Raw genomic sequence first — 23,709 nt, 5'->3', positions numbered from 1 at the left:
GAGAGTCACAATCATGAAATGACAAAGTCCTTAGTTGGACATTCATACACGATCGATTGATTAAGTATGCAAATATTATTATTGTTGACATGACAAAGTCAACAGTGAAACCAATAAATATTCCGTTAACGTTGAAAAAACACAATGTCAATAATTATACAACAATCAAGCAAATATACAATGCAAAACTACATACCACTTCTTTCACAACCAATATACTATGCATACTTAAAGTAGTTTAGATAATATTTTAAAAAGTATAGAAAACATTATTTAAAATGTTAAAAAGACAAAAAAAAATATAATTTAGATAATATTTTAAAAAGTAAATGAAACATTATCTAAAATGTTAAAAATACAAAAAATATATATATAATTTACAAGAATTAAAAATAAAAAAATTAATTTTACAAACGAAAAAAATATTAAATTAAAAAGACAAATAATATTTAAGTTATTTTTATGGAAAAGAGAGTCAATAAGCTTTTTAAATAAAAATCACGATGGGATACATTGGTAAATATGTAAGAAGTAGTAACCTTAAAAAGAGTAGCAGAAGCGTTTTGAAAATGAAATCTATAATCACGAGACGTTGGTTGTCCAAACTCCAAATGGACAACATAATATCCACACGAAAAAAAACAAAAGATGCCTAAACAGATGATGAATGGACGTCTCAGATTGTCTTAGAGTCAGAGAGAGTAACGTTAGATGCGATATGATATCAATCAATGATGAAGTAACTCTCTCTCTCTAAAGTCTTAATGCCTCTTCTTCCTCATTCTTATTACCCGTAATTTGAGTTCTTCTCTCTATTCCCTTCTTCAACATTTTTAGCTTCTTCTCTTTCTCAAATCCCCCTATCTTCAAAATTTCAAGGTTATCACTCTAAAGACAGATTTTTTTCTTAAATGACTGTGGCTATGGCTGTTTGGAGTGCTGGTCTTCACTTCAGTGCTGCTACGAAGCCTCATAGTAGCTTGAGGCCTTTGGAGAAAATCATTTGCACTGCCCCTTTCTTCAAGGCCTCATCTGGGTTTGCTGCTACTAAGCCATTCTGCATCCTTAACACAACAAGGTACCGTTGATACTGAATCATTTGAATTCAAGTTTCTATTGATGATTATCAATATTCCTGATATGTTTCTGTTGCCGTTATAATGCTTCAGTGTACAAGTTTGTTAATTCAATTAATGCTCCCAAGAACTTCTGATTGGAAAAAAAAAGGATTGATCTAGTGGAACTTGCACTGTGTATCGTTCCTTTGCTTGGACATGTTAATTCTGAAAAGTAATTTATTCTATTTGTTTCCCTTTGGTGTTGTTAGCTTGTGTCTTGTCTGAATTGTATGTATAACACTTGGAGGACTATCTTGAGTATGTTCTGAATAATCAGATAGTGCTTCATGACAGCTGAAAATTTTCACTGCTACAGTGTCTCCAAATACTTTTGGCCTTTTTTTTTCTCTGAAAGACTAGTAAACATTTAAAACTTGAATTGAGTAGGACTGCACCACGATGATGTGTACATTCTGTTTGTTAATTGTATGTAAACTTTGTCAGATTGTCATATTCTGGAACTACAATTATCCCTCGAGCAGCACCTGTTACTGATGTGGAGGTATTTAGCTTAATCAGCCTATATATTGCCACTAATTGCATGTGAACAGCCTAACATTCACTCTTCTGATGCTTGCTAATTGTGATAACTGATCAGTAAAAGATTTCCTTTCAATTTGTTTTCTGTTAAGAACAGGACGGGAATCATGGTGAGACTGATACCATTCCAACTCCCGTAGTTATAATTGACCAAGACTCTGATCCTGATGCTACCGTGGTGGAGATAACTTTTGGTGATCGGCTTGGAGCACTTCTTGACACAGTAAGCCATTCTTCGAGTAAATCTATGATTGTGTCACTTATCTAATGCTTTTCTTTTTTACTTTTGATATATGCTTATTGTCAATACAGAATTTTTGGGGGTAAGCAATGTCTCATTGTGTTATTCTGTTACTATTAATTATTGTTTTATTTCATTGAAACATATATGATAGTGCGCATTCAGAAAAATAGATTTCAAGTACTCTCTACTTGGGTTGCAGATGAATGCATTAAAAAACTTAGGTCTCAATGTTGTTAAGGCAAATGTCTTTCTGGATTCATCTGGCAAGCACAACAAGTTCTCCATCACAAAAGCGTAAGTGTTACATGCATTATGTATGTAACTGTTATGCATGTGTTGCTCCCTGTATTGGTCTTGTGTTATTACTGATGTATGCTAAATGGTAGCTAAAAATGGTTTTGTTGTTTGGTTGATGGGAGTCATTTCTTCTAGTCTGAACTGAGTCGGTTCCTGTATCGTTAAACTATTGTACATAGGTGATAGGTAGATGAAAATGAGACACTGGCCAAAATAATGATAAAAAAGAAATTAATGGTCAGAGTTAGATGGATTTTATTTACCATTGATGATTATATTTCTTAGAATCATATATTGCAAGATCAATATAATAGGCACTATTATTGTAGCAAAAGTCCTCTGAATGGTTTTATTTCTAAATTAAGATTCCACTTGGGCTTAGGGTGTCTAATCACAAGTTGATACAAGTATATGCAGTGAAACAGACTTCAGAACTTATCTGTCTAATAAATTTTAGAAATTCACTCTAAAAAAGTGAAACTTGATGGGAAACTTGGGTTCAATTTCACTTTTTAAGCAACAATTATATTGGATCAGGCTTTTAACTAGCTTTTATATTAATTCATTGGGTATGCTGGTGGAAATTTGTTTGCAGTGATACCGGCAGAAAAGTGGAAGAGCCAGAGTTGTTAGAGGCAATTCGTTTGACAATTATAAATAATCTTATTCAGTACCACCCGGTAAGCTTACCAACTATCCTCTTTTTCACTGGAGCTGCTTAATTTGGTTAGAAGCCAAGAGACAATTGTCAGCTAATTTGAGTTTTCAAACTGGTGGTCCAGGAATCAAGTTCCCGGTTAGCATTGGGAGCAGCTTTTGGGCTTCTGCCTCCAAAAGAGCAGGTGATGAATGTCTATACTTTTCAGTTTCAATTTCAAAATATGAATTTTTCACTCCTTCTGGTGACTTGCAGACAAGTGTTGTCAAGTTAAAAGATATCCTCTGAATGGTACCTGGAAGATTCTTCTATATAAATGAGTGCTATAAAAACCCTAGAACGTTGGGTATCTTCTGCTTTGTGTTGTTTGACATGCAATATTAAGCATACTTAGTTTCTCCTTATAGCAATTTTAATGTATATATTGTTCATCAACAGTCTTTCCTCTACAACAACCATAGAAAAGAGAACGTTTAAATGGAGATGGCTTTGGAACTTGGGGGTAGTAAAATTAAGTGGAATTTCCCCCTTTTCTTACATGTGAGGTTCAAAGCAATACTTCGTTTAGAAGAGAGATTTCTGCACCATTTACATGAGGGGCTTGTTTAATTAGGGTGCCAAGAAAAGGGTGAGAAGTATAATGGCAAGAGGTTTATCTTGTAACAGAACAAGTCTTATATGTTTGGCTTGGATTACTTATCAGGGAATAGTAATTTTTTTCTGATTTCCAATAGTGCCTTCTATTAACCCTTACACGAGGCAGAAGGGTAGAGAATATATGAGAAAGCTTTGATGTTAACTCATGATGCATCTCTATAAAATATATTAAAAATACATCATGTATTCGTCTGATTACTAATTGTCAGACTATATTGGTCCTCAACAATCTTGCTTATACTTTATATTTGTTAATATCTGTCAGGTTGACGTAGACATAGCAACCCACATAAACATTTCTGATGATTGCCCAGATAGAAGGTGATGCATTCATTTGGCTCTTCCTTAACACAAATAGAAATTCTAATTGAAAGAAAAAAATTGCCTGCTTGAAATTAAACTTGCATAATATTTGAGGCCTTAGATACATGCTCAAGTGCTAGGTTTGCATTTGTAATTTAGTAGTGCTTCTAGGCAATGAATGGATGTGGTTACTTGTTTTTCATTTTTTAGCTTGCTGTATGTGGAGACAGCTGATCGGCCTGGATTACTGGTTGATCTTGTAAAGATTATTACTGACATTAACATTGCTGTTGAATCCGGAGAATTTGACACTGAGGTATATGTATATATCATTATCCAAAAAATGCAAATTTATTTTTTCTGACCTAGTCTTTCAGAATGAATGTTTTAATTTAATTAATGGACCCTAAAAAACAAAAGGAATATGCCATACTGATCAAAAAGCTTTGTCGTGGACTTGAACATAGGGGCTCTTGGCTAAGGCAAAGTTTCATGTAAGCTACAATGGTAAAGCAATCTCCAAGCCTCTCCAGCAGGTAACTTTAATCTTGTAAAGAATGATAAAAAACCAAAATGGCATCATACATTGAAGAGGCCATGCAAGTTGGTTCTAACTTCTAATGTAGTTTGATCATCTAGTGGTGGACTTCACATGCCAGCAAGATTCTTTAGTTTTTGAACTGAATTAGATTCATGTTTATCATCTGGCAGGTTCTTGCTAACAGCTTGAGATATTTCTTGAGGCGTCCGACAACTGAGGAATCTAGTTTTTGAGTGGTACTTCTTGGAAAGTAGTGCAGGACATTGTATTCTCTTTTGAAGTACACCATGGGATTGTACAATGTTTGCATTCGTTTTGTCATTTGAAGGACAAATGAAGAATATGGCTAACCGATAGCCACAACACAATGCATTAAATCATAAAATTGAATCAACATGGACGGATACTTATATAACAAATTTGAGTAATTTTTCTTGCAAATAGGATAATATCTATACGTATTTTTTTTTTCTCACATGACCATGTATTTTCCTTATTTTATAACATGTCTGTTGAGTTTTTATGGCCGGTTTGTTTAATTTTTTTTTGAAAAACACTTATTTTTTTAAATTTTTTTGGAAAACACTTATTTTAGTAAAATAGGCAATTTTCTAATTTTTTTAATATGTCTGTCTAATTTTTATAAAAAAAATATTTGATTCTTAAAAAATCACTTTTTTAAAAATCTTTATTTTAAGTTGAAACAAACGGATCCTATATCAAATCCATATTTTTTTATGTACCAAAAAATTTCATATTTTTTCCGTTTTAATTAGTTATTTGATGAAAAGAGGCATTTGGTTTTTTTAACTTCTTTAATTAATATTGAATTTTCTTCGACCAGTAGTCCTTATATACTACTCATCACAAACTAATCATAGTCAAATCTAATATTTAAATTTTGTTTTATCTCTTTAATAATAAGTGCTTTTTAGAAAATTAATAAATGTTAAATAAATACAATTTATCTAATATTTATTAAAAGAAATATAAATACGAAAATTTAACAATTTTATTATATTATAATTTAATAATTCATTTACTAAAAAAGTTGACTTAATCATGATTGGATTATATATATTTATAATGGGCATACAATAAAATTAGGTGGCCTATTTCGGTATTTACTATGAATAATAAAAATAAAAATAAAAACATTAGGTGGCCTAAGGCTTTTAAACCATTTTAAAAGGAATGTATACGTGCATCTTTAAGAGATTTTGAAAAATTAGTTGTAAAAAATCATAAGAAATTATTATACTTATAAAATAAACTCAATCAAATATGCATTAAATCTTACGTAAATTTAAAATTATTTTTCATGATATCACTATGATTTTATGGGATAAAATTGTTTTTTTTTGTGCTATCTAAACACGCTATTACAATAAGAAATCTAACATGGTTTTTTCTGTTTATATGATCTTGTTTTATTCATTTGTTTGTAATGATCTTCCCTCCCTCTCCTCAAAGCTCATAATCAAAAACCGTAACATATATACTTATTTATAATCGAAATTTTGGTTCACTTTAATTTTGATCCATAATTTTTGTTTTTTCTATTTTTCTTCCACAATTTTAGTTCCATCATCAATTTTGCATATGTTATTTTTATATTTTTTACAAGTTAATTAATGAAATTATTTTTTGATGTTGTCTTAAATGAATGCGTTACATCAAAATAAATATATGCACAATTCAAGATTAAATCAAAATAACAATTTTTTAAAATGTGACAACTAAAATTTATTGCGACAGAGAAAAAAGGGGATCAAAACGGTGGATAAAAACTAAAGGAAGACCAAAGATAGACAGTGTGACAAGTGGGGAAAAAAAACTAAGGTGAGAAAAGATAGACGACAACATGAGATGGCTAGATTTCCTTATGTTTTGGTACAGACGGCTAGATTCTCTTCAAGTGTGTGGCTATTCCTGTAACGCTCTAAGAAGTCAACCGCTTATAACCACTAAAAGCTCAACTTTATGTCACTCATTTTTTGTTTTTAGCTGTTTCCAGTTAGTAAAAGTATATTTCCTCATGTAATAAGAGATCTATTGCTGTGATAATTTTTTAATTCCTAGATTGCTCAATGATAGTAATAAATTCTTCAAAAAAAAAAAACCAGATTAGGATATAGTTTGATTAGAGATATACTATTATAGCTTAATTAATCATCCACGCTTGATGAAATAGTTACTTAATTTACAGCTTACAGTGGCAGATCAAGAAAAACCATATTAATTAGCTAGCAAGTGCCTCTATCTATAAGATAGCGTCAAAAATCTCGAGGATCAACAAATATCACTGGCGAAGAGGATCTAGAAGTGAACCAATCAGATTCTTGGATATCCTTCTTAGTGTCCTCAAGATTCTTAATGCACCACATGTCCTCTGCCCATGAGAACTTTCTCCAATGTGGGACTGCGTCTCTAACTGGGTCCCTTTGGCCCAGTTCAGCCACAATGGCCCCACAACCACCATCATCTCTAGCCATGTTGTGCACAAATCCACACAGGGACTTCATTAGTTGTGCACCACACTTTCCCTCCATGTGTAGTCCATAGAGAAAATAAACCCCAAATGGCCTAAAAACATCAGGAAATGAAGGTAGCCTTAGCCATGGCATCCATTCATCCAACAACCTTGTACCTACGCAACAAGCATGTGCCCATGGTGACACACCCTTCACTTGCAACTTGAACACATCTTTGGTGTTCCACACACTCAATATTGCATAGCTTGGAGGCAGAATGCCCCTTTTTGGATCACATTTCGATAAGTACTTCTTTGGGATGGCCATGAAAGTTCCCAAATTCAGCTTGTTTGACAAGATTAACTCTATGTCCTTAGGGTAAAATTCTGAATTGGCAAACATATGGTTATACATGGACCCGGCTAGGCGTGGCGGAAGGCGAAGCACAGCAACATTGGAGCTAATTGGCTTGTAGTGAGCATGCACAGGTTGCACTAGTATGGTTAGAGTCCTGAACTTTGAGTAACCACATTTTTTTGTGAACAAATTCACGGATGGTTCATTGGTACAATCAGTTGCCATATATGCATACTTAGACCCTTTTTGCTTGCACCACTCTTCTAAATGTTCAACTAGTTTTGTGCCAATGCCAAATCTCCTGCATATGCCAAGACAAGTCTTTTACTTATTGTTGCCTGATCAAGTATCAAAACATTTATAGCTACCGCTTTTGGGTCTAGGTTTATTTTTTTTATATATAATTAAAAGTAATCTAATGGAAATTAAAATGAAGGGCGCTAGAGGTGGATCATGAGGAATATTTGAACTGAATAGAAAAGTAAGGCTTGTGTGGACCTTGGTGTCTATAGATGAAGAACTTTGTACGAAATTCAGTGAGATGGTTGAAAATAAGAATAAGACATCATATCCAATTGCAGTTTCTTATTAAAGTAGGCTCAGTGGATACATCATACATGTGTCAATGACAGGCTAGCTTAACCATACGTTTTTTTCACCTTTCCATGATACGAGGAACATTGCCTTCTCTTTTTCTTAGAATCTAATCCTCCACCGCTTCTTTTTTTTCTGATTTTTTTCGTTTCCCTTATTTTATAAGGTCCAAATGAGATTAGAACCAAGAAAGCACACAACAACTTGTGGAGAAAGGGATGGAATCAGAAAGAAAGAAAGAGGGGTTGCCAATGGCAAACAGAGCAGAAGAAAGAAACAGCTTCTGAAATGACTTTTTCTTTTGCGGAATACGATGGAGGAAAACTGATTATGACTCTTGTGCTTTTGGTATTTTATCTGAAACGCATGCACATTAACATCCAAAGGACCAATGAAAATATGTGCAGTGCAGAAACAGATAGAAGCAAGCAAACCAATAACATATGAGCAGAGTGGAATAGAACCTGTGCCGAGGGGAGACTCTGAGCCCCAAGATATAGGCTAGTTCTACATAAACCGAATTCCCTCTTGTAACTGTTTTTACACACCCCCTTATCACCCCAACAACTTCTCCTTCTTCTCCATATTCTGCAACCTGTTTGGACCAAACATAACATTCATTAGCTTTCCTCAATACCAACAATGAATCCTAGTCTAAAGGAATGTAAACTACAGCTTCAAATTGTGAAACTAAACTACAATTTTTTTTTATTACACAACTAAAATTGAAGACGGTGTGTAAAACTGAAAAATGATGTGAGTTTTAATTAGATTTGTTTAGCCAGTTGCTACTTACTAGCATGGCATGCAATTGAAAGTGACGGATACGGCATATGGGGTCTCCCATGAGGTCAGTGACAAGAGAAGGCTTTCCACTCTGCCCAACTTCACAAAGCCTCTCAAGTTTCTCTACTGCCACCTTGTGTCTATCTTCTTCATATTCCTTTACTAACACCAAAGGCTCCATCCCTGTCTCTGATGGTGATTTTGGATAAACTTCTGCTGCTATTTTTAGAGACATGGTATAGATTATTAGAACAATCAATAGTAAGCAAAAGAGAGAGAAGACTAATGATAATTATCCCTTGCTTCTTCTCGGTTGTGCTAGCTTCTATCAGCTTTCAATGTCTCATCTCCCTATCTGTATGTGCATATATACATCTTAGAAGTCCCAAGAATATGCATACGTGGCATCTCCCCAAAGTTTAGTGGACCTTGTTCTTTTGGCAAAAATGAAAAGAAAAGGGCGGGGGGAGGGAAATCTAAACCCATATTCTGTTATTTCTATTCCATAGTATTACATCATGTTCATATCTTCTTTTGTTTGTAGTGTGTGATCCAATACTCCAATACATCATGTACATATCGAAATTAAATAAGCAACTGTTGCTACTGTACACTTTTTGTGATACCCCACATATTATTTTTCGATTGACATGTTAAGGGTTGAAATTTCAAATTTATTTAGCCTTCATATTAAATGTGCAGAAACAATGATAGGCACACTACAGAGTCTTCGTATTTACAATGTGCTATGCCCATAAGGGGATAATGATGTCTTAATAATGATAATAACAATGACAGCAATAGCAGTTTAAGGTAAAGTTTATCTGCAGTCAAAGTTGGGGCCTAACTATGCAATAATTGTCCCTTCCTCTTAACACTAGAGTAGTTATCACTTATCCCTTTCTAAAAAGTTCAAAGTTTGAAATTTCTCAAGGTTTGAAATGAGAGAAATTTTCTTTGTTCTTTGAAATCAAACTATGTGATTTTAGATGAGAAGGCTTATTCCACACTTGTTGTATAGTTAATGAAAGAACAGGTGGTGGGTCATCTAGTACTCTTTAGATAGAATCATGATGGCAAATGTTTTGCAAGATTCGCCCAGGTGTTTGAAAACTAGAAGCCTAAAAACCTTAGAGAAATAAACCCCTTATCTTATTACTTTCCTTTCACCAATTATTGGGGGAGGTGGTATAAAAAGAATAGCATGCCTTTCACCACGTTTTTGGTGAACATGTGGGATGCTACTGTGCGGCTTAAAAGTGGGGTGTTGATCACCATCATCATATGCACATATTAAGCTCTTTTTTCAATTGGAACCGTACCATTCCTTTGTTTGTTTATGTTCTAAAAGAATGGTGCCAAGTGTTGTAAAAGAACAAAGCCCTTCAATGGCTGGTGGCTACGCGCGTCCCTAGAAGCTTCATCCACCCCCAAGCCCATACCATATCTTATTAGCTGATGTGTCTTGCTTTCTATATTGGGATGAAGTTTGTTCATTCATATCTGGTACACTGTGGTCCAGTGTACTAGAACTTACCTGTTAAGGAATAGAAAATTTCATCTAAAATTTTAGACACTTTGAGTCCTATCACTAGAACCACTTGCTCCAAATGATACATGCAAATGGTACAAAAGTTAAAAAGAACTCTTTCAACATCAAAAACAGAGAGGTCTCAATACAGAAGAAAGCTATGGCTATGCATATACCAAGGTTCTGATTGGAGGATTTGCATGATCGACCAATGCACTATCACCAAAATGAGAAACTAGTCAAGATAGAGATGCAAACTCTGATTTGCCATATTTATAATCTATCCAAAGCTTATACATTGACATGAGGAAGGTGTGTCCGTTGTCCTTACACCATGAAAGTCATCAGTCTCTGTAAACTCTTGAAGTCGTAATGGTATGGTTAATGGTTTCTTTTCTCTGTCCAATTTTTCAGACCATCATCATGTTTCATTATTCTTCAGTTTTTATGACTGTTAGTTTGCTTGAATTTTCTCTTGAAAACAATATAGTCAAATGGTGAACATGAAAATGAAAGTCATAATCTGAAAAAATCAGCTAATTATCAAAGCCACACGTATGCTAGAGTTTTAATGCCATCTTATAGAAGAAAGTCGATGCCTAGAAAACAAAGAAAAACTGATGTGATTGACGGCATTAATGTTGTGCATATAAACACCTGCCTGCCATATCTTTGGTACTAATTTTCCCGGAAAATATGTTTTTGTACAACAAGAGTCTCAATCGAATAAATTTTATTCTTATTCTTTTTATAAAATGATTTGAGTAAAATGATGAACATGATCGAATTTATATGAAAACATAAAGTTTACTTTTTTTATGAAATTAAAAACAAACTATAAATAAAAAAGGAGTTGAGTATGCAGTTAGAATCAAAGAATAAAGTAATTAAAATAAGCAAGACAACAAAGTGATTAACATTCAATTATGAGAAAATTCTAGTCTAAGGTATATTTTCAGCTTCAGTTTTTAGAATCAATAATTAATTCAAAGATTTATATTTTCTCTTAAAACAAATTGGTCATGGTTATTGTTGATGTCGAATAACATCAACCTTTTACGGGGGGTGTTCCCCTAAGGTTTTTGTCACGCGTCACCTTATGATTCATCATTGGGGACACACATCTGAATACCAATCTTGTTGGTTCCGTATCTGAGTATGGGGAGTGTACAAGAGTGACATTTTGCCCCTTTCACATGTCAAACAACCAGGTTATATTTCTACACAACATGTATTATATTACCATTAATTATCAAGACTAATATACAATTATAGATCCAATGTCCTAATTGGTTTTATACTATCTTATTAATAGGACAAAGTACGCACAACCAACAAAGTTAAGCTTAACAGAATAAAATTATCTTAATCAACATATTTTAGTTAATTTTTTATTTTTTTTACTGATTGAAAAGTTTATTTGATTGTTCAATAATTAAAATATTTTTAATAGTTTTTAGTATTTTTTAAACGCTACTTAAAATAATATTTTTTTAAATATTAACTTTTAACTTCTAACTTTTTATATTTTTTTTATTCTTAATGTATTTATCTAATTTCCTACTTACCCTTTTTAGATAAATCAAAATTTTGTTATTTTTCCTTTTTTACTCATTCATATGTTTATTGTCTTCTTTTTTTCTCCAAGACCCTCTCATTTTACACTTATAATATTTAATTTATTGTTTCAACATTGTATTTTGTCTATTATTTTGTCTACTTGAGTGTATTTTCTTATATCATTTAAATTTGATTAAAAATATTTTAAGAAATAATATAAAACTAATAGTAGAATACTTAACATGAAAAATAAAACATAAAATAGTAGAATATAAATATGTCTATTTATGTTATTTTATATTTTTTAACTACTTTAACAATTAATTTTACTTAACACTTTTAATTTAATTAGTTTTTCATCTTTCAATTTCAATTAAATTTTAAACTTCCAACTAATTTTGTGAAACATAATCTAAGTGTAAAAAAAAATAGACAGGAGTGAAAATACATTAGGTTAACCCAGTTCATAATTGCCAAACTTAAACTGGCCTATTTATATGCTAAAGTTAATTTTCAATAGCTGAGTTGACCTAAAAGCTTACTTAATTATGTTGCCGGATTAATATAAGACATATATATAAGCCAATATAAATAGGCCCTTAAAAAACTATTTTTAACTACTTTTATTTTAGATTTTTATATTATTAAAAGTGTAAATTGTAATATAATTATGCATTATTTATATACGAGTAGGAATTAAGTTATTTCAATAGTGACTTTAAGATTTATAAAAAAAAGAATAACTTTAAAAGAGTTATTCTCATTTTTCACCTTTTATTTTTTTAATATAACGGTTAAAAAGAATCATTAGATAAAAAAATGATAAAAATGAAGAATAATTTTCTTAAAATTAGATAAATAATTTATTACTCTTTTAAATTAGTAAGGGTTTGAGTATGAAGTTACACATCTCCATGTGTCACTTTTTATCATTTGTTCATATATGTTACTCTAGGAATCAAATCACTTGATCAGTATTTTTTTATTTTTTAATTAAAAATATACTTTAGTAAATAAATGATAATAATTAAAAGAAAATATATAATCTTTTTATAATCACGTATTGATTTTTAATTAAAAATATAAATAATGATATCTAAGAACAACATAAGTAATTTATACATGAATTTTCGTCAATTTAGGTGTGCAAATATTTTTTACAAGCACCTCCATCTTGAATAAACCAAATTGAGGGATTAAAATCATTTTTATTTTTCTCCTTTGCATTCTTTCATTGTTAAATGGAATGATAGATAAATGAAATGGACATGATACATATTTAATGGAGAGTATCATTTATTTTTCAAAATCATTAATATTAAAAGTAATAAATATTTAAATAGGTATTAAATATTTGATTGTTAAAAGTATTTTATTTATTATTTAAAAATGTTCCAAACGAGCTAGTTTGTATTTGATGATAAAAATAAATTCAAGCAAAATAATAATATTATAGGATATCTCCTACTAAAAGTATAAAAATATTGTATCTAGTCTAAAAACAATAATTTATGTTGATTAATAATTTTTTTAATATTATTTAATTTTATTAATCTTATTTAAAAATTCTTAAACAGACCTTAGTTAGAAAATCATTACTGAAAATAAAATATTAATTAATAAGATGATGTAGAAATTGTCTAATTAAATATGACAAAAATTAATTAAGATTTATTTATATTTTATTTTAGATTAGCATACATGACTTTCTTTTTACTTATATTTGAAATTGAAAAAAGTGTAAACTTTGTAAGGTTAGGGAAGCGATATGAAAGTACGAAGTTTGGGGTACGACAGTACCAGTGTACCACCACTTTTTTTTTTTTAAATCTAAATTCCCTTGGTATCCTAAAATAGATTTATATGTAATTTATTTCGCCTCTGTCCCTACCAGTTTCACAATGATTAATTTTTATTTGGTTGTCATTAAGTATACGTAATACGTAATTGATTACAACAGCAAAAAAATATTCGATTCTGATTTCTAAGATCAATGACAGAATTATATTGACCATATTCTTGTGTTCTTTGAGTAAAGTAAAGGCTAGATAGAAATTGCAATCATTCTCGCACTATCTAGTCTTCGCTGATTATATGATTGACGAAAAATTAACATTAGTAATGTCTAAGTGGGCGCGACTGCATAGGAATTTATGCAAATTCCCTTCAAAAACTAACTTTACATTATTAAATTCCACGGTTTATGTGTTAATTAGTTTCTTAAAGATCAGGACTGACTCTCAAACTTTTACTCTCTACAAGTAATTAAGTAAATGAAATACCAAATATATTAAATTTTATTCTTGAAATTAATTAATACCACTATAATGACTATCTTACAATATCTATTTTAGTTTAGTTTTTTTCAAGTCCTATCAAAATATATATTTCAATTATTGAATTGTCTAGCAAAAAGATGACTAACTTTTTCTACAAAAGATATTATTAATAAAATTTGCGTCCTTGTTAGGTTATGCTTTTGGATAAATTTCTCAATGAACACTAATGCATAAGCTAATTTTAGTTTATAAAAAAAATTATTTTTTCTACTTATTTTATTTCTCTACAAGTGTTTTATGAAGAAAAAAAATTCAAATAGGGTTTTAGTAAAGTGATGCATTTTTTTGGTACATAAAACAATTATCTTTTAAAGAAAACAACTTTACTTAAGTGTAATAAGATTATTATGAACAACAAAATTTTATCTTATGTATTTAAAATTGAGACAACTTATTAAAAATAATCTTTTACCAATATTGATTAAATGATTAAAATTTAAGCTTATAGTACAATTTATATATATATATATATATATATATATATATATATATATATATATATGTATATATATGTATATGTATATGTCAGTTAAATAGACTATCATGAGTGAATCAAATCTAGCTTCCATGACAAAACAAAGGACTTGCAAGTCGCAAGAGGTATATATGCATGTTCAAAGAATATGCCACTCATAAAGTAACATTCCAAATTAATTAGAGATAGGCATGCATCTAGTTTCTATGTTCACATTAGTAAAACACATGAAATTATTTACTTTGTGTTTAAACAATATTGTGGCGTTTGGCATCACATGAACAAGGTGGTCCATCACCTAAAAAGTAGATAAATAAAAATAAACAAATAAATACGGCTTATCCCTGATCATTATACTAACCATACATATAAAAATATTCCCCATTAGTCTAAAAGCAAGTTTAATATTGAAAGTCTAACAAATAGAAAAGGAGGTAGTAAATTTATGTAGGGATGCATACCGACAGTACTAACCATATAAACAACGTTAAGCAAAGCAAACAACTTACACTTATATGAAGAGACTTTATTATTACCTGGGGAAGGGGGGATATATACTATGTATGTAGTCTCAAATCACTGGCTTTCTCATCCATGGATGTAAACAAATTAAGAAATATATAAGAATATCATGCTGTTTGGATATTAACTATATTATTGAGGAAAACATGAATATATATATATATATATATATATATATATATATATATATATATATATATATATTGAAATAAAACACGACAGTATAATCAACGAGTACATTTAAAGTAAATGGATTACAATAATTAAAACTTGATTTATAGATTAACCCATACAGGAAAAACACAATTTATAACCATCGAGTATATTTAAAATAGATGGACTATACGTTATTTTTTAAACTGAGATGGACTACATTAATTAAAACTTGCTTAATAGATTAAGCCATACTTCCTGATTTAAAAGGTTTAGACTTTATCTTAGCTTTAAAACTCATTGTTATCCTTATATATATATATATATATATATATATATATATATATATATCAAATAGTACAGGCTACGATAAGGTATCTGCTAACTACGAAGGTGGACGGGTGTGTCGACTTCACGAAGGCACAGCAATGGGAACTGTCTCTTATTAGGAAGTGAATGCAAGGAGATGAGATCTATATATGAAGCCAGTAGAAATATTATTCTGCTGGATATTAGATTATATCATTTAATGCTTGAATCAAACAAAATTATTAAGGACAATTAATGGATTCTCTTTCACAAAAACTTAATAACATAAATTGTTTACATTTAAATTTGAGATTACTAATTAATTAAGATTAAATTAATTCGTAAGTTCTAAATTATTTAGCCCTTTTTAATTCAGTTTTTGAATTACTTTTTTTAACTGAGTTATTGAAGTTGTGTTTTTTTAGTTATGTCTTTTTTTTTTTCCAACCATTACCTCTTACGGAAAATTAACCACAAGAGGACATAATTAGTTATTGAATTCAATATTATTACCTTTGTCCCAAGTATTCTTATCTTAAAAGGAAAAAAAGGTATGCAGGATAGAATGAATTTCTATATATATATATATATATATATATATATATATATATATATTGTCACCAAATGATTGTATCCTTTTATATTATGTACATGATAAAGAATGATCCAAAACCTAAAAAGGATAAGAAGGAATCAAATAACAGACAAGGTATATTTCTGTATTATTAGATAGGTTTCTAATTCTAGAATGATCACTAAATACAATGGAGAGAATAAGAAAAGAAATAAGGTAGCTGCTATTACTATGTTGTGTTGAGACTTGAATTATATGCTTCTTCTAATAGTCCTCCACAAGCTAGAGGTACAAAGATATATAGTAATTGCAACTTGGAAACATTATCATGGAAGAGTCGTGGAGGAAGTGGTTTGGTAAAAATGTCTACTAATTGGTTAGAAGAGGGAACCGGTCGAAGAAACATTAGGCCTTCTTGAGACTTTTCTCGAACAAGGTGACAATCAATGTCTAGGTGCTTTGTTCGCTCATGAAAAACTGGGTTGGTAGCAATATGTAAGGCACTATTATTATCACAATACAGAATAGATTGTTGAGATGGAGGGATTTTTAGATCTTACATAAGATAAGTAAGCCATTGTAGCTCACAAGTGGCAGATGCATGAGCCCTGTATTCAGCCTTGGAAGAGGATCTTGAAACAGTGGTCTGCTTCTTTGTTTTCCATGAGACAAGAGAGTTTCTAACAAAGATACAATAACCAGTAACCGATCTCCATGAATCAATACAAGTGGCCCAATCAACGTCACTAAAACCAATCAACTATTTTGGACAGATGTGAGGGAAGAAAAGACCTTTCCCAGGACAACTTTTTAGGTAATGGAGAACTCTATAAGCAGTTGTAAGATGAGCCTTGGTGGGTTTGGACATGAATTGACTGAGTTGTTGTGTTGCAAATGCAATATCTGATTTGGTGCTTGTTAAATAGACAAGTCTTTCGATGAGACGTCTATAATGAAGAAGATCATCAAGGAATCCAGAAGAGTCAGTGTTCCGCACTCTCCTAATTGCGATACTAATCTACAAGTGTACTGAGTCGCATAAGTAATATAAAATAGTAAGAACCGAGTATCGAATCACAGAGAACTTGTTTCATTCAGAGAGTATTCATTCAGTATGTAAACATTTGTATAAAGCCAGTAAATATAAAAAGAAGTTGTGTCTACAGTTCTAATTTAACTACAAAATTAACTATCTAAAGGTGAGAGATAAACAAATGATTAAAAATGTTGAGTCTTTCTACTGAACCTACTTGATATTATTGAGTATTTTTCTCTATTTAAGGTTGTGTTTCATGTTCTATGCCGAAAACAACTACCCAAACCAGGATCCCTTGAGTGAATGGGTCTAACTCTATCTAAACTTCATTCTAGATCACTCGTCGAACTTAGTCTAAACGAGTTGCATTAAGATTACGACATAATATAAACTAAATCCCTGCACTCCGTGTCCAGACATACAGTTCTCTAGCCTGCTCTATCCAGTTCTAAGGATTTAAATCACTTTCCAATGCTAAAAATCCTAACTTTACACACAAATGGGTGATCAAGCCACAAGCATGTAATAATTAGTTGCAAATAAAAACAATGAACACATAAAAACAACTTTAAATAGATAGTAAAGGATTTTACATCAAAGTTCAGCAAAAATCCCCAACAAGAGACTTAGTCTTCCATTGCAAGTTAGCACCTTTCAGCCTAAGAACAAGTTTTTGAAGGAAAATTAAGATTACAAAGGGGTGGGAATGTATCCTCCACCTCTAAAAACCTAATAATCACTTCTAAACTCAGAATCTCTTAAAGGCTGAGGCTTTTCGTCCAAGCTCTTCTCTCTTGCTCCATTTTTCGGCTCTGTTACGTCTCTCCAGAAGAACCCTCTCTTTTTCGCCAACTTCAGTCTTTTAAGGGCTTTTTGATCCTAAAGGCTCGCTTAGCGTCACTTTCTCGCTAAGCGCGAGTTAGTGAATTTTCGCTTAGCGAGTTGGGCGCACTGAGCGCGAGAAGAGACAAATGCTCGCTGAGCGAGCTGATGACGCGCTGGGCACATGTATGAATGGCAGATACTCTTCCAGATTCTTCCAACTCGCTAAGCGAGTTGAGTGCCTCGCTTAACAAATGTTACTCGTTAAGCGCATATGCCTCGCTTAGCGAGACACCAACTGCTTCAACCTTCTTCTTCTTCATCCTTTAGCCTGAAACTGAAGTTGAACCACATTAATTCATAATATTAGGAATATCTATTGAGTGAAATTAAACTAAACATAAAAATATGTACAAACCTACAAAAAGAACTATAAATTGGGGAAAAGATATAAATTTCATGAACTTTTCAATACAAAAGTTAGTCGTAAATGACGACTAACAATCAGCATGAAGGCGAAGGGAACTATCCATTGGTGTAGAGGATGGTTTGCAGCCAAGCATGCAGTATCCTTTAAGAGATCAAGGCAGTATTTTCTTTGACATAAAGAGATGCCTTTTGTGGAATGAGCAACCTCAATTCCTAGGAAATATTTAAGTTGTCCCAAGTCTTTAATATGGAAATTGGAATGAAGAATGCACTTAATATCGTCTATTTCTTGAACAGAATTTCCAGGTAGCACTATATCATCCACATAAATGATTAATGCAGTAAAATCAGACCCATGAGATTTAATAAACAGACGATGATCAGCATGAGCATGTTTGTAACCACAAGACAGTAATAATTGAGAGTTTCTCATACCATTTTCTGCTTGCTTGCTTCAGACCATAGAGCGATTTGCGTGGTTTGCAACTCTGATAGGAAGAGTAGCTAGGCAAGCCAGGTGGGATGTCCATGTATACATCTTCTGAAAGATCACTATGTAAAAAAGCGTTACTGGCGTCTAATTGTTGAAGGTGCCACTAATTGATTGAGGCAAAAGCGAGAACAGTACGAACTGTGGTCATCTTAACTACAAGAGAGAAAGTCTCAAAGTAGTTTATTCCTTCAACCCAAGAATACCCTTTTGCAACGAGACAGGCTTTGTATTATTCGACACTACCGTCAGGTAACCGCTTGATTTTATAGACCCACTTGCAACCAATTAGATGAACATATGGGGGAGTGGGAACAACATCCCAAGTATGATTTGACTGCAAGGCCTCAATTTCGCATTGCATTGCATCCCTCCAGCACTGATGCTTACTGGCTTCGTGGAAGCTGGTTGGTTCTTCATCAGATGAGAGAGCCATGAGGTAGTGATGATGAGATGGAGAAATTCGAGCATAAGAGAGACAAGCTTGGATAGGATATGAGCAAGTGGAAGAGAGTTGAGCTGACTTGATTGAAGGAAGTTTGTATTGATAATCGGAAAGATAGGAAGGAGGATGGGTCTCGTGAGTTGACCGGCGAGGAGAAGGAGGTTGATGGGAGATTGGTGATTCATTTGAGGAAGGAGGAGACGTGGTTGATGGTGAGTGAAGGAAAGGCTCGTTGAATGGAGGATTAGAAACATGGCTACTGAGTGAATTTGGTAAAGGTGATGAAAGGGATGTGGTCTCAAAGGGAACATAAGGTGTGTTGGCTGGTATGGAAGGTGAGGGTGGTTTATTTAGTAAGTCAGTGATGGAATTATTAGGAAGAGGAGGTGAATGTTGGTTTGGATTGATAGGAGTGATGTGAAAAGGTAAAATTAGTTCATGAAATATGACATCTCTAGAAATGACAATCTCTTTTGCATTAACATCCAAAATCACATAATCCTTTGTGCCATTAAAAAAACCCAAGAAAGCTCATTTTCTGGAACGTGCTTCAAATTTGTAATGTGGAATGTTTGTTGAAGCAAAACATAGACAACCAAAAATCTTAAGTGAAGAAAAATTAGGTTGTTCTTTGTATAAAAGATCAAAAGGGGTTTTATTTGAAATGACGGGTGAGGGAATGGGATTTATAAGAAAAACGACATGTTTAATAGCATAACACCAAAGGTTTGTTGGAATTTTGGATTGAAACATGAGGGCTCTAGCAACATTAAGAATATATTGGTGTTGCGCTCCACTCTTCCGTTTTGTTGAGGGGTATAAACAAAGCTAGTTTGGTGAATAATTCCCTTTGAAGAAAAGAAATCCTTTTGCAAAAATTCAGGACCATTGTTAAATTGAATACACTTGACTGTTGTTTCAAATTGGTTTTCAACTAGAGCAACAAAGTTTTGCACTTGAATTTTAACTTCGCTTTTGGATTTTAGCAAAACGATCCAAGTGTATCGACTATAATCATAAAGTATAGTTAAGAAATACTTGTGGCCATGAATGGATGCTTTAGAAAATGGTCCCCAAATATCCATGTGAATTAATTAAAATTTTTTAGAACTTTTGCTTGTACTAAGAGAATAAGGTAATTTATTTTGTTTTGCTAAGTGACAAACATCACACATTTCATTAGAATCCTTTGAAATAAAATGGTATTGTTGATGTAAAACATTGAGACGATTTCTAGATAAATGTCCTAATCTAAAATGCCAAAGCTTTGAATCATTGATGGTGTTGGTAGTAATGTTGTTTGTGGATGGTGACCTATCTTTTCCGATTAGCAAATGGAATAGTCCTTCCTTCAATCTAGCCAAACCAATCGTCTTCAACGTGTTTAGATCCTGTATTTGACAAGAAAAACTATCAAAAATAACTCGACAAGGAAGAGAAAAAATTAATTTAGAAATGGATAATAGATTAAAGTTAAAACCAAGAACATATAAGACATCATGAATGGGGAAATTAGAAGAAAAATAAATAGTTCTTGAAATTTGGGCTTTGCATTGGGTAAATTAATAATTACTGGCTTAATTTTGGAATAAGTATGAAAATAATCTAAGGAAGATGTGATCTGTGGCTCCGGAGTCAATTATCCAGAAGATGGTGTGTGAAGTAGCAATGTTGAGTGTGTGAGTGGTGGAAATGGAAAAACCAAATGAGCTACCAAAAGAAGAGTTAGGAAAAAAGGCTGGGCTAGAGTAAGAGAGATTGGCCCAAATGGGAGTCTCATCTGAATTCACACCACCAAATCCAGTGGCTTGTTGAAGAAGAGTCATCAAGTGTTGGTATTAGGCTGGTGTGATGTTGGGCCCATTCTCATGAGATGAAACCTGCTTGTCATCTCTAATGTGAGGTAGTGTGTGAGCCTCATTCCCAAGTGTGGCGACGACATCGTTGACGGCTCTACCACCAGAAGCTCCGCCACCGGAAGAAGATTTGTAGGGAAGACGAGGTTGCCCTAGGTATTTCGGATGCCCTGGAGGGTAACAAATTTGGTATAACAAACATCCTCTGTGTGACCAACGCGTTTGCAATGAGCACATTTCAGTGACGAAGTGCCAGTTCGCTAAAAGCAGGAGTCCGTTGTGTGGCCAAGATGTCCACAATGATCACATTTCTTGGAAGTTTTATTCCCCCCTTGCTACTGAGGACCACAGCGAGAACCAGAAGCAAAATTGACAAAGGGGTTTCTGTCAAGCGAAGACGAAGGAAGAGCGAAATGTTGGCATTCGTGTTGAATAATCATGGAGAACACACAAGTAGCGGAAGGTAAGAGATCGAGAAGCAAAATCTAGGAGCGAGCCATGGCAAAGCATTCATCGAGGCCCTTCAGAAAATGAATGACGAAATCCCGTTGATGATACAGCTTTGCAGAGCAGGGGCAAGGAATCAAGGGGCGAAAGTTATCAAGCTCTTCGCAGAGAGACTTAAGTTTGGTATAGTAGTCAATAACAGAAAGGTTACCTTGCTGGAGGGAATAAAGTTCTTCCTGGAGCTCAATAACTCGAAGGAGCTCAATAATTATTTAAAACGTCTAAAATATAAATGTTATTACTATTCCATCTCTCTTATTATAATTGTCATTCTAGGTTATTTTGTACAAACAAAAAAATACATAAAGGATAAATAATCAAATTTGTTCTTAAAAGTGTGATGACACTGACAAATTAGTCTTTGAAAGATAAAAAATCCAAAATTATTCATTAAATGTGTAAAAAATGTGATAAAATAGTCATGTAAACAATTTAATGATAAATTGATTCTTAAACTTCACAACTTAATGTCAAATTTGTCTTCGAAAAATATAATTTATTATCAAATTAATTTTTGTATATTACAACTTAATAACAAAATAGTCTTATAAATTTAACAATAAAATTAAGTTGTCGTACTTGTTTGTACATAGGGACTAAATTTGTATTTTTTGTTTTTCAATGATCAATTTGTCACTGTAACATACTTGCGGGAATGAATTTAACAATTTATCCATAGATAAAAAAATAATAATTTTATAAAATTAATATTATCATCATTAATTCATTTTTTTTATTTTTGTAGCTCATATTATTAATATTATAATAGGTATAAGTAGAAAAAATAATTAATACTACATTAAAAAAATTAAAATGATAATAATTTTGGGATAATTTTTTTTCTTGTTATAGGACGATGATCCTGAGAAGAGAGGATATGTGATTCTAAAGCTATAGCATATGAAAAATTATTGTTTAACATTATTGTTTTTTTTATTATTTTAAGGTTTACTGATTGCATTAAATCTATTTTGTTCAGTCTTACTTCAATTAATGTGCCCTGCCTTTATTCTCTTCTTTCCAAGACTTATTTGACTGCTCGTAAATATCCATTAATCATACACAGAAATATATTTGCCGAAAGCCATTGATGCACACCTCTCGAAAGCTACATTCCAAAATATAAGAGATAGGTATCTATTTCCTTTGTTTGGTCACATTAGTATAAAACGCAAGAATTGCTTACATTGTTATTAATGAAAGGTTGGGTTTACTAGCTTTTCTTGCAGCGCATGGCATCACATAGCAACTAGCAAGGTGGTCCATCACCTAAAAATTAATACAAAACAGTGCTAAATCATTACTCTAAGCATAGATCAATACGGATAACACTGTAGTGGTCGTCTCATGTCTTGGGTATTTTTACCCATAATTATCTCTAGTGTCATTCCTTTCTTTCCCTTCCTCAAAATCAGATAATAACTAACTTAATGGTCAATATTATGTTGCGCTTTATAAGCAGATTATAAACAAAATAATAATTTTATACTGATTAAGGGTAGGTTTATTTTAATTTTATAAATAATTACGGAAAAGTATCATATTATTTCCATCGTTTCTTTAAATATTTAAATAAATGAAACCAAAAATAAGAATAAGATGAGTTTTTTTTTTTTTTTACTTATTTATGAAAATATGAAATAAAAAAATCGAAATAGGACTTAAGTTTCATGGTTTATCTAAAGATTATTTTTTTGAATTAGAATAGTTAGAACTTAGTACTTTATCACATGATTTGGTTGGAAAGATTACTTTCTCCCTGTATGTTTTTTTTTTTTTTTTTTTTTTATAAATATGGGAATTATTCAAGTAAAAACTTTCCATGTTCTCCATACAAAAAAAATCTTCTTCATAAAAAATATTCTTCTAAATATATATTTTAACTATATATATATATATATATATATATATATATATATATATATATATATATATATATACTTTCTTTTCTTTCACTTTTTATACAATTAAATGAGAGGAAAGAAAATTAGTTTAATTACTCATTAACAAAAGCTTTTTTTTTTTTTTTTATCTTTATACTTAAATTCCTTTTAGTCTTTATCATATTATTTTTAATTTGTTTTAGTCCTCA

General features: G+C 31.8%; 2 protein-coding genes across 2 annotated transcripts; one reads left to right on the top strand and one right to left on the bottom strand.

Annotated features, from left to right (window-relative positions):
* The first annotated feature begins 789 nt into the window (after positions 1-789).
* Positions 790-4,799, top strand: LOC100803191 (uncharacterized). The gene is given in 10 exon segments (NM_001253349.2): positions 790-1,078; positions 1,563-1,620; positions 1,756-1,881; positions 2,102-2,196; positions 2,795-2,879; positions 2,982-3,041; positions 3,780-3,835; positions 4,028-4,133; positions 4,285-4,353; positions 4,529-4,799. Coding segments are annotated over 10 exon segments (885 nt in total). The 5' UTR covers positions 790-911; the 3' UTR covers positions 4,592-4,799.
* A 1,422-nt stretch (positions 4,800-6,221) lies between these two features.
* LOC100802670 (probable N-acetyltransferase HLS1) lies at positions 6,222-9,087 on the bottom strand. Its single transcript, XM_003531692.5, has 3 exons — positions 8,580-9,087; positions 8,248-8,378; positions 6,222-7,490 (listed from the first exon to the last, which is right to left on the bottom strand). Exons 1-3 carry the CDS (start codon positions 8,802-8,804, stop codon positions 6,635-6,637), a joined length of 1,212 nt encoding a protein of 403 aa, XP_003531740.1. The 5' UTR covers positions 8,805-9,087; the 3' UTR covers positions 6,222-6,634.
* Positions 9,088-23,709: the final 14,622 nt, after the last annotated feature.

Source organism: Glycine max, chromosome 8 (genome assembly GCF_000004515.6).
Source record: "Glycine max cultivar Williams 82 chromosome 8, Glycine_max_v4.0, whole genome shotgun sequence".
Taxonomy (NCBI): domain Eukaryota; kingdom Viridiplantae; phylum Streptophyta; class Magnoliopsida; order Fabales; family Fabaceae; genus Glycine; species Glycine max.
Note: the sequence above shows the minus strand (reverse complement) of the source record. Positions and strands in the feature narration are given on the sequence as shown.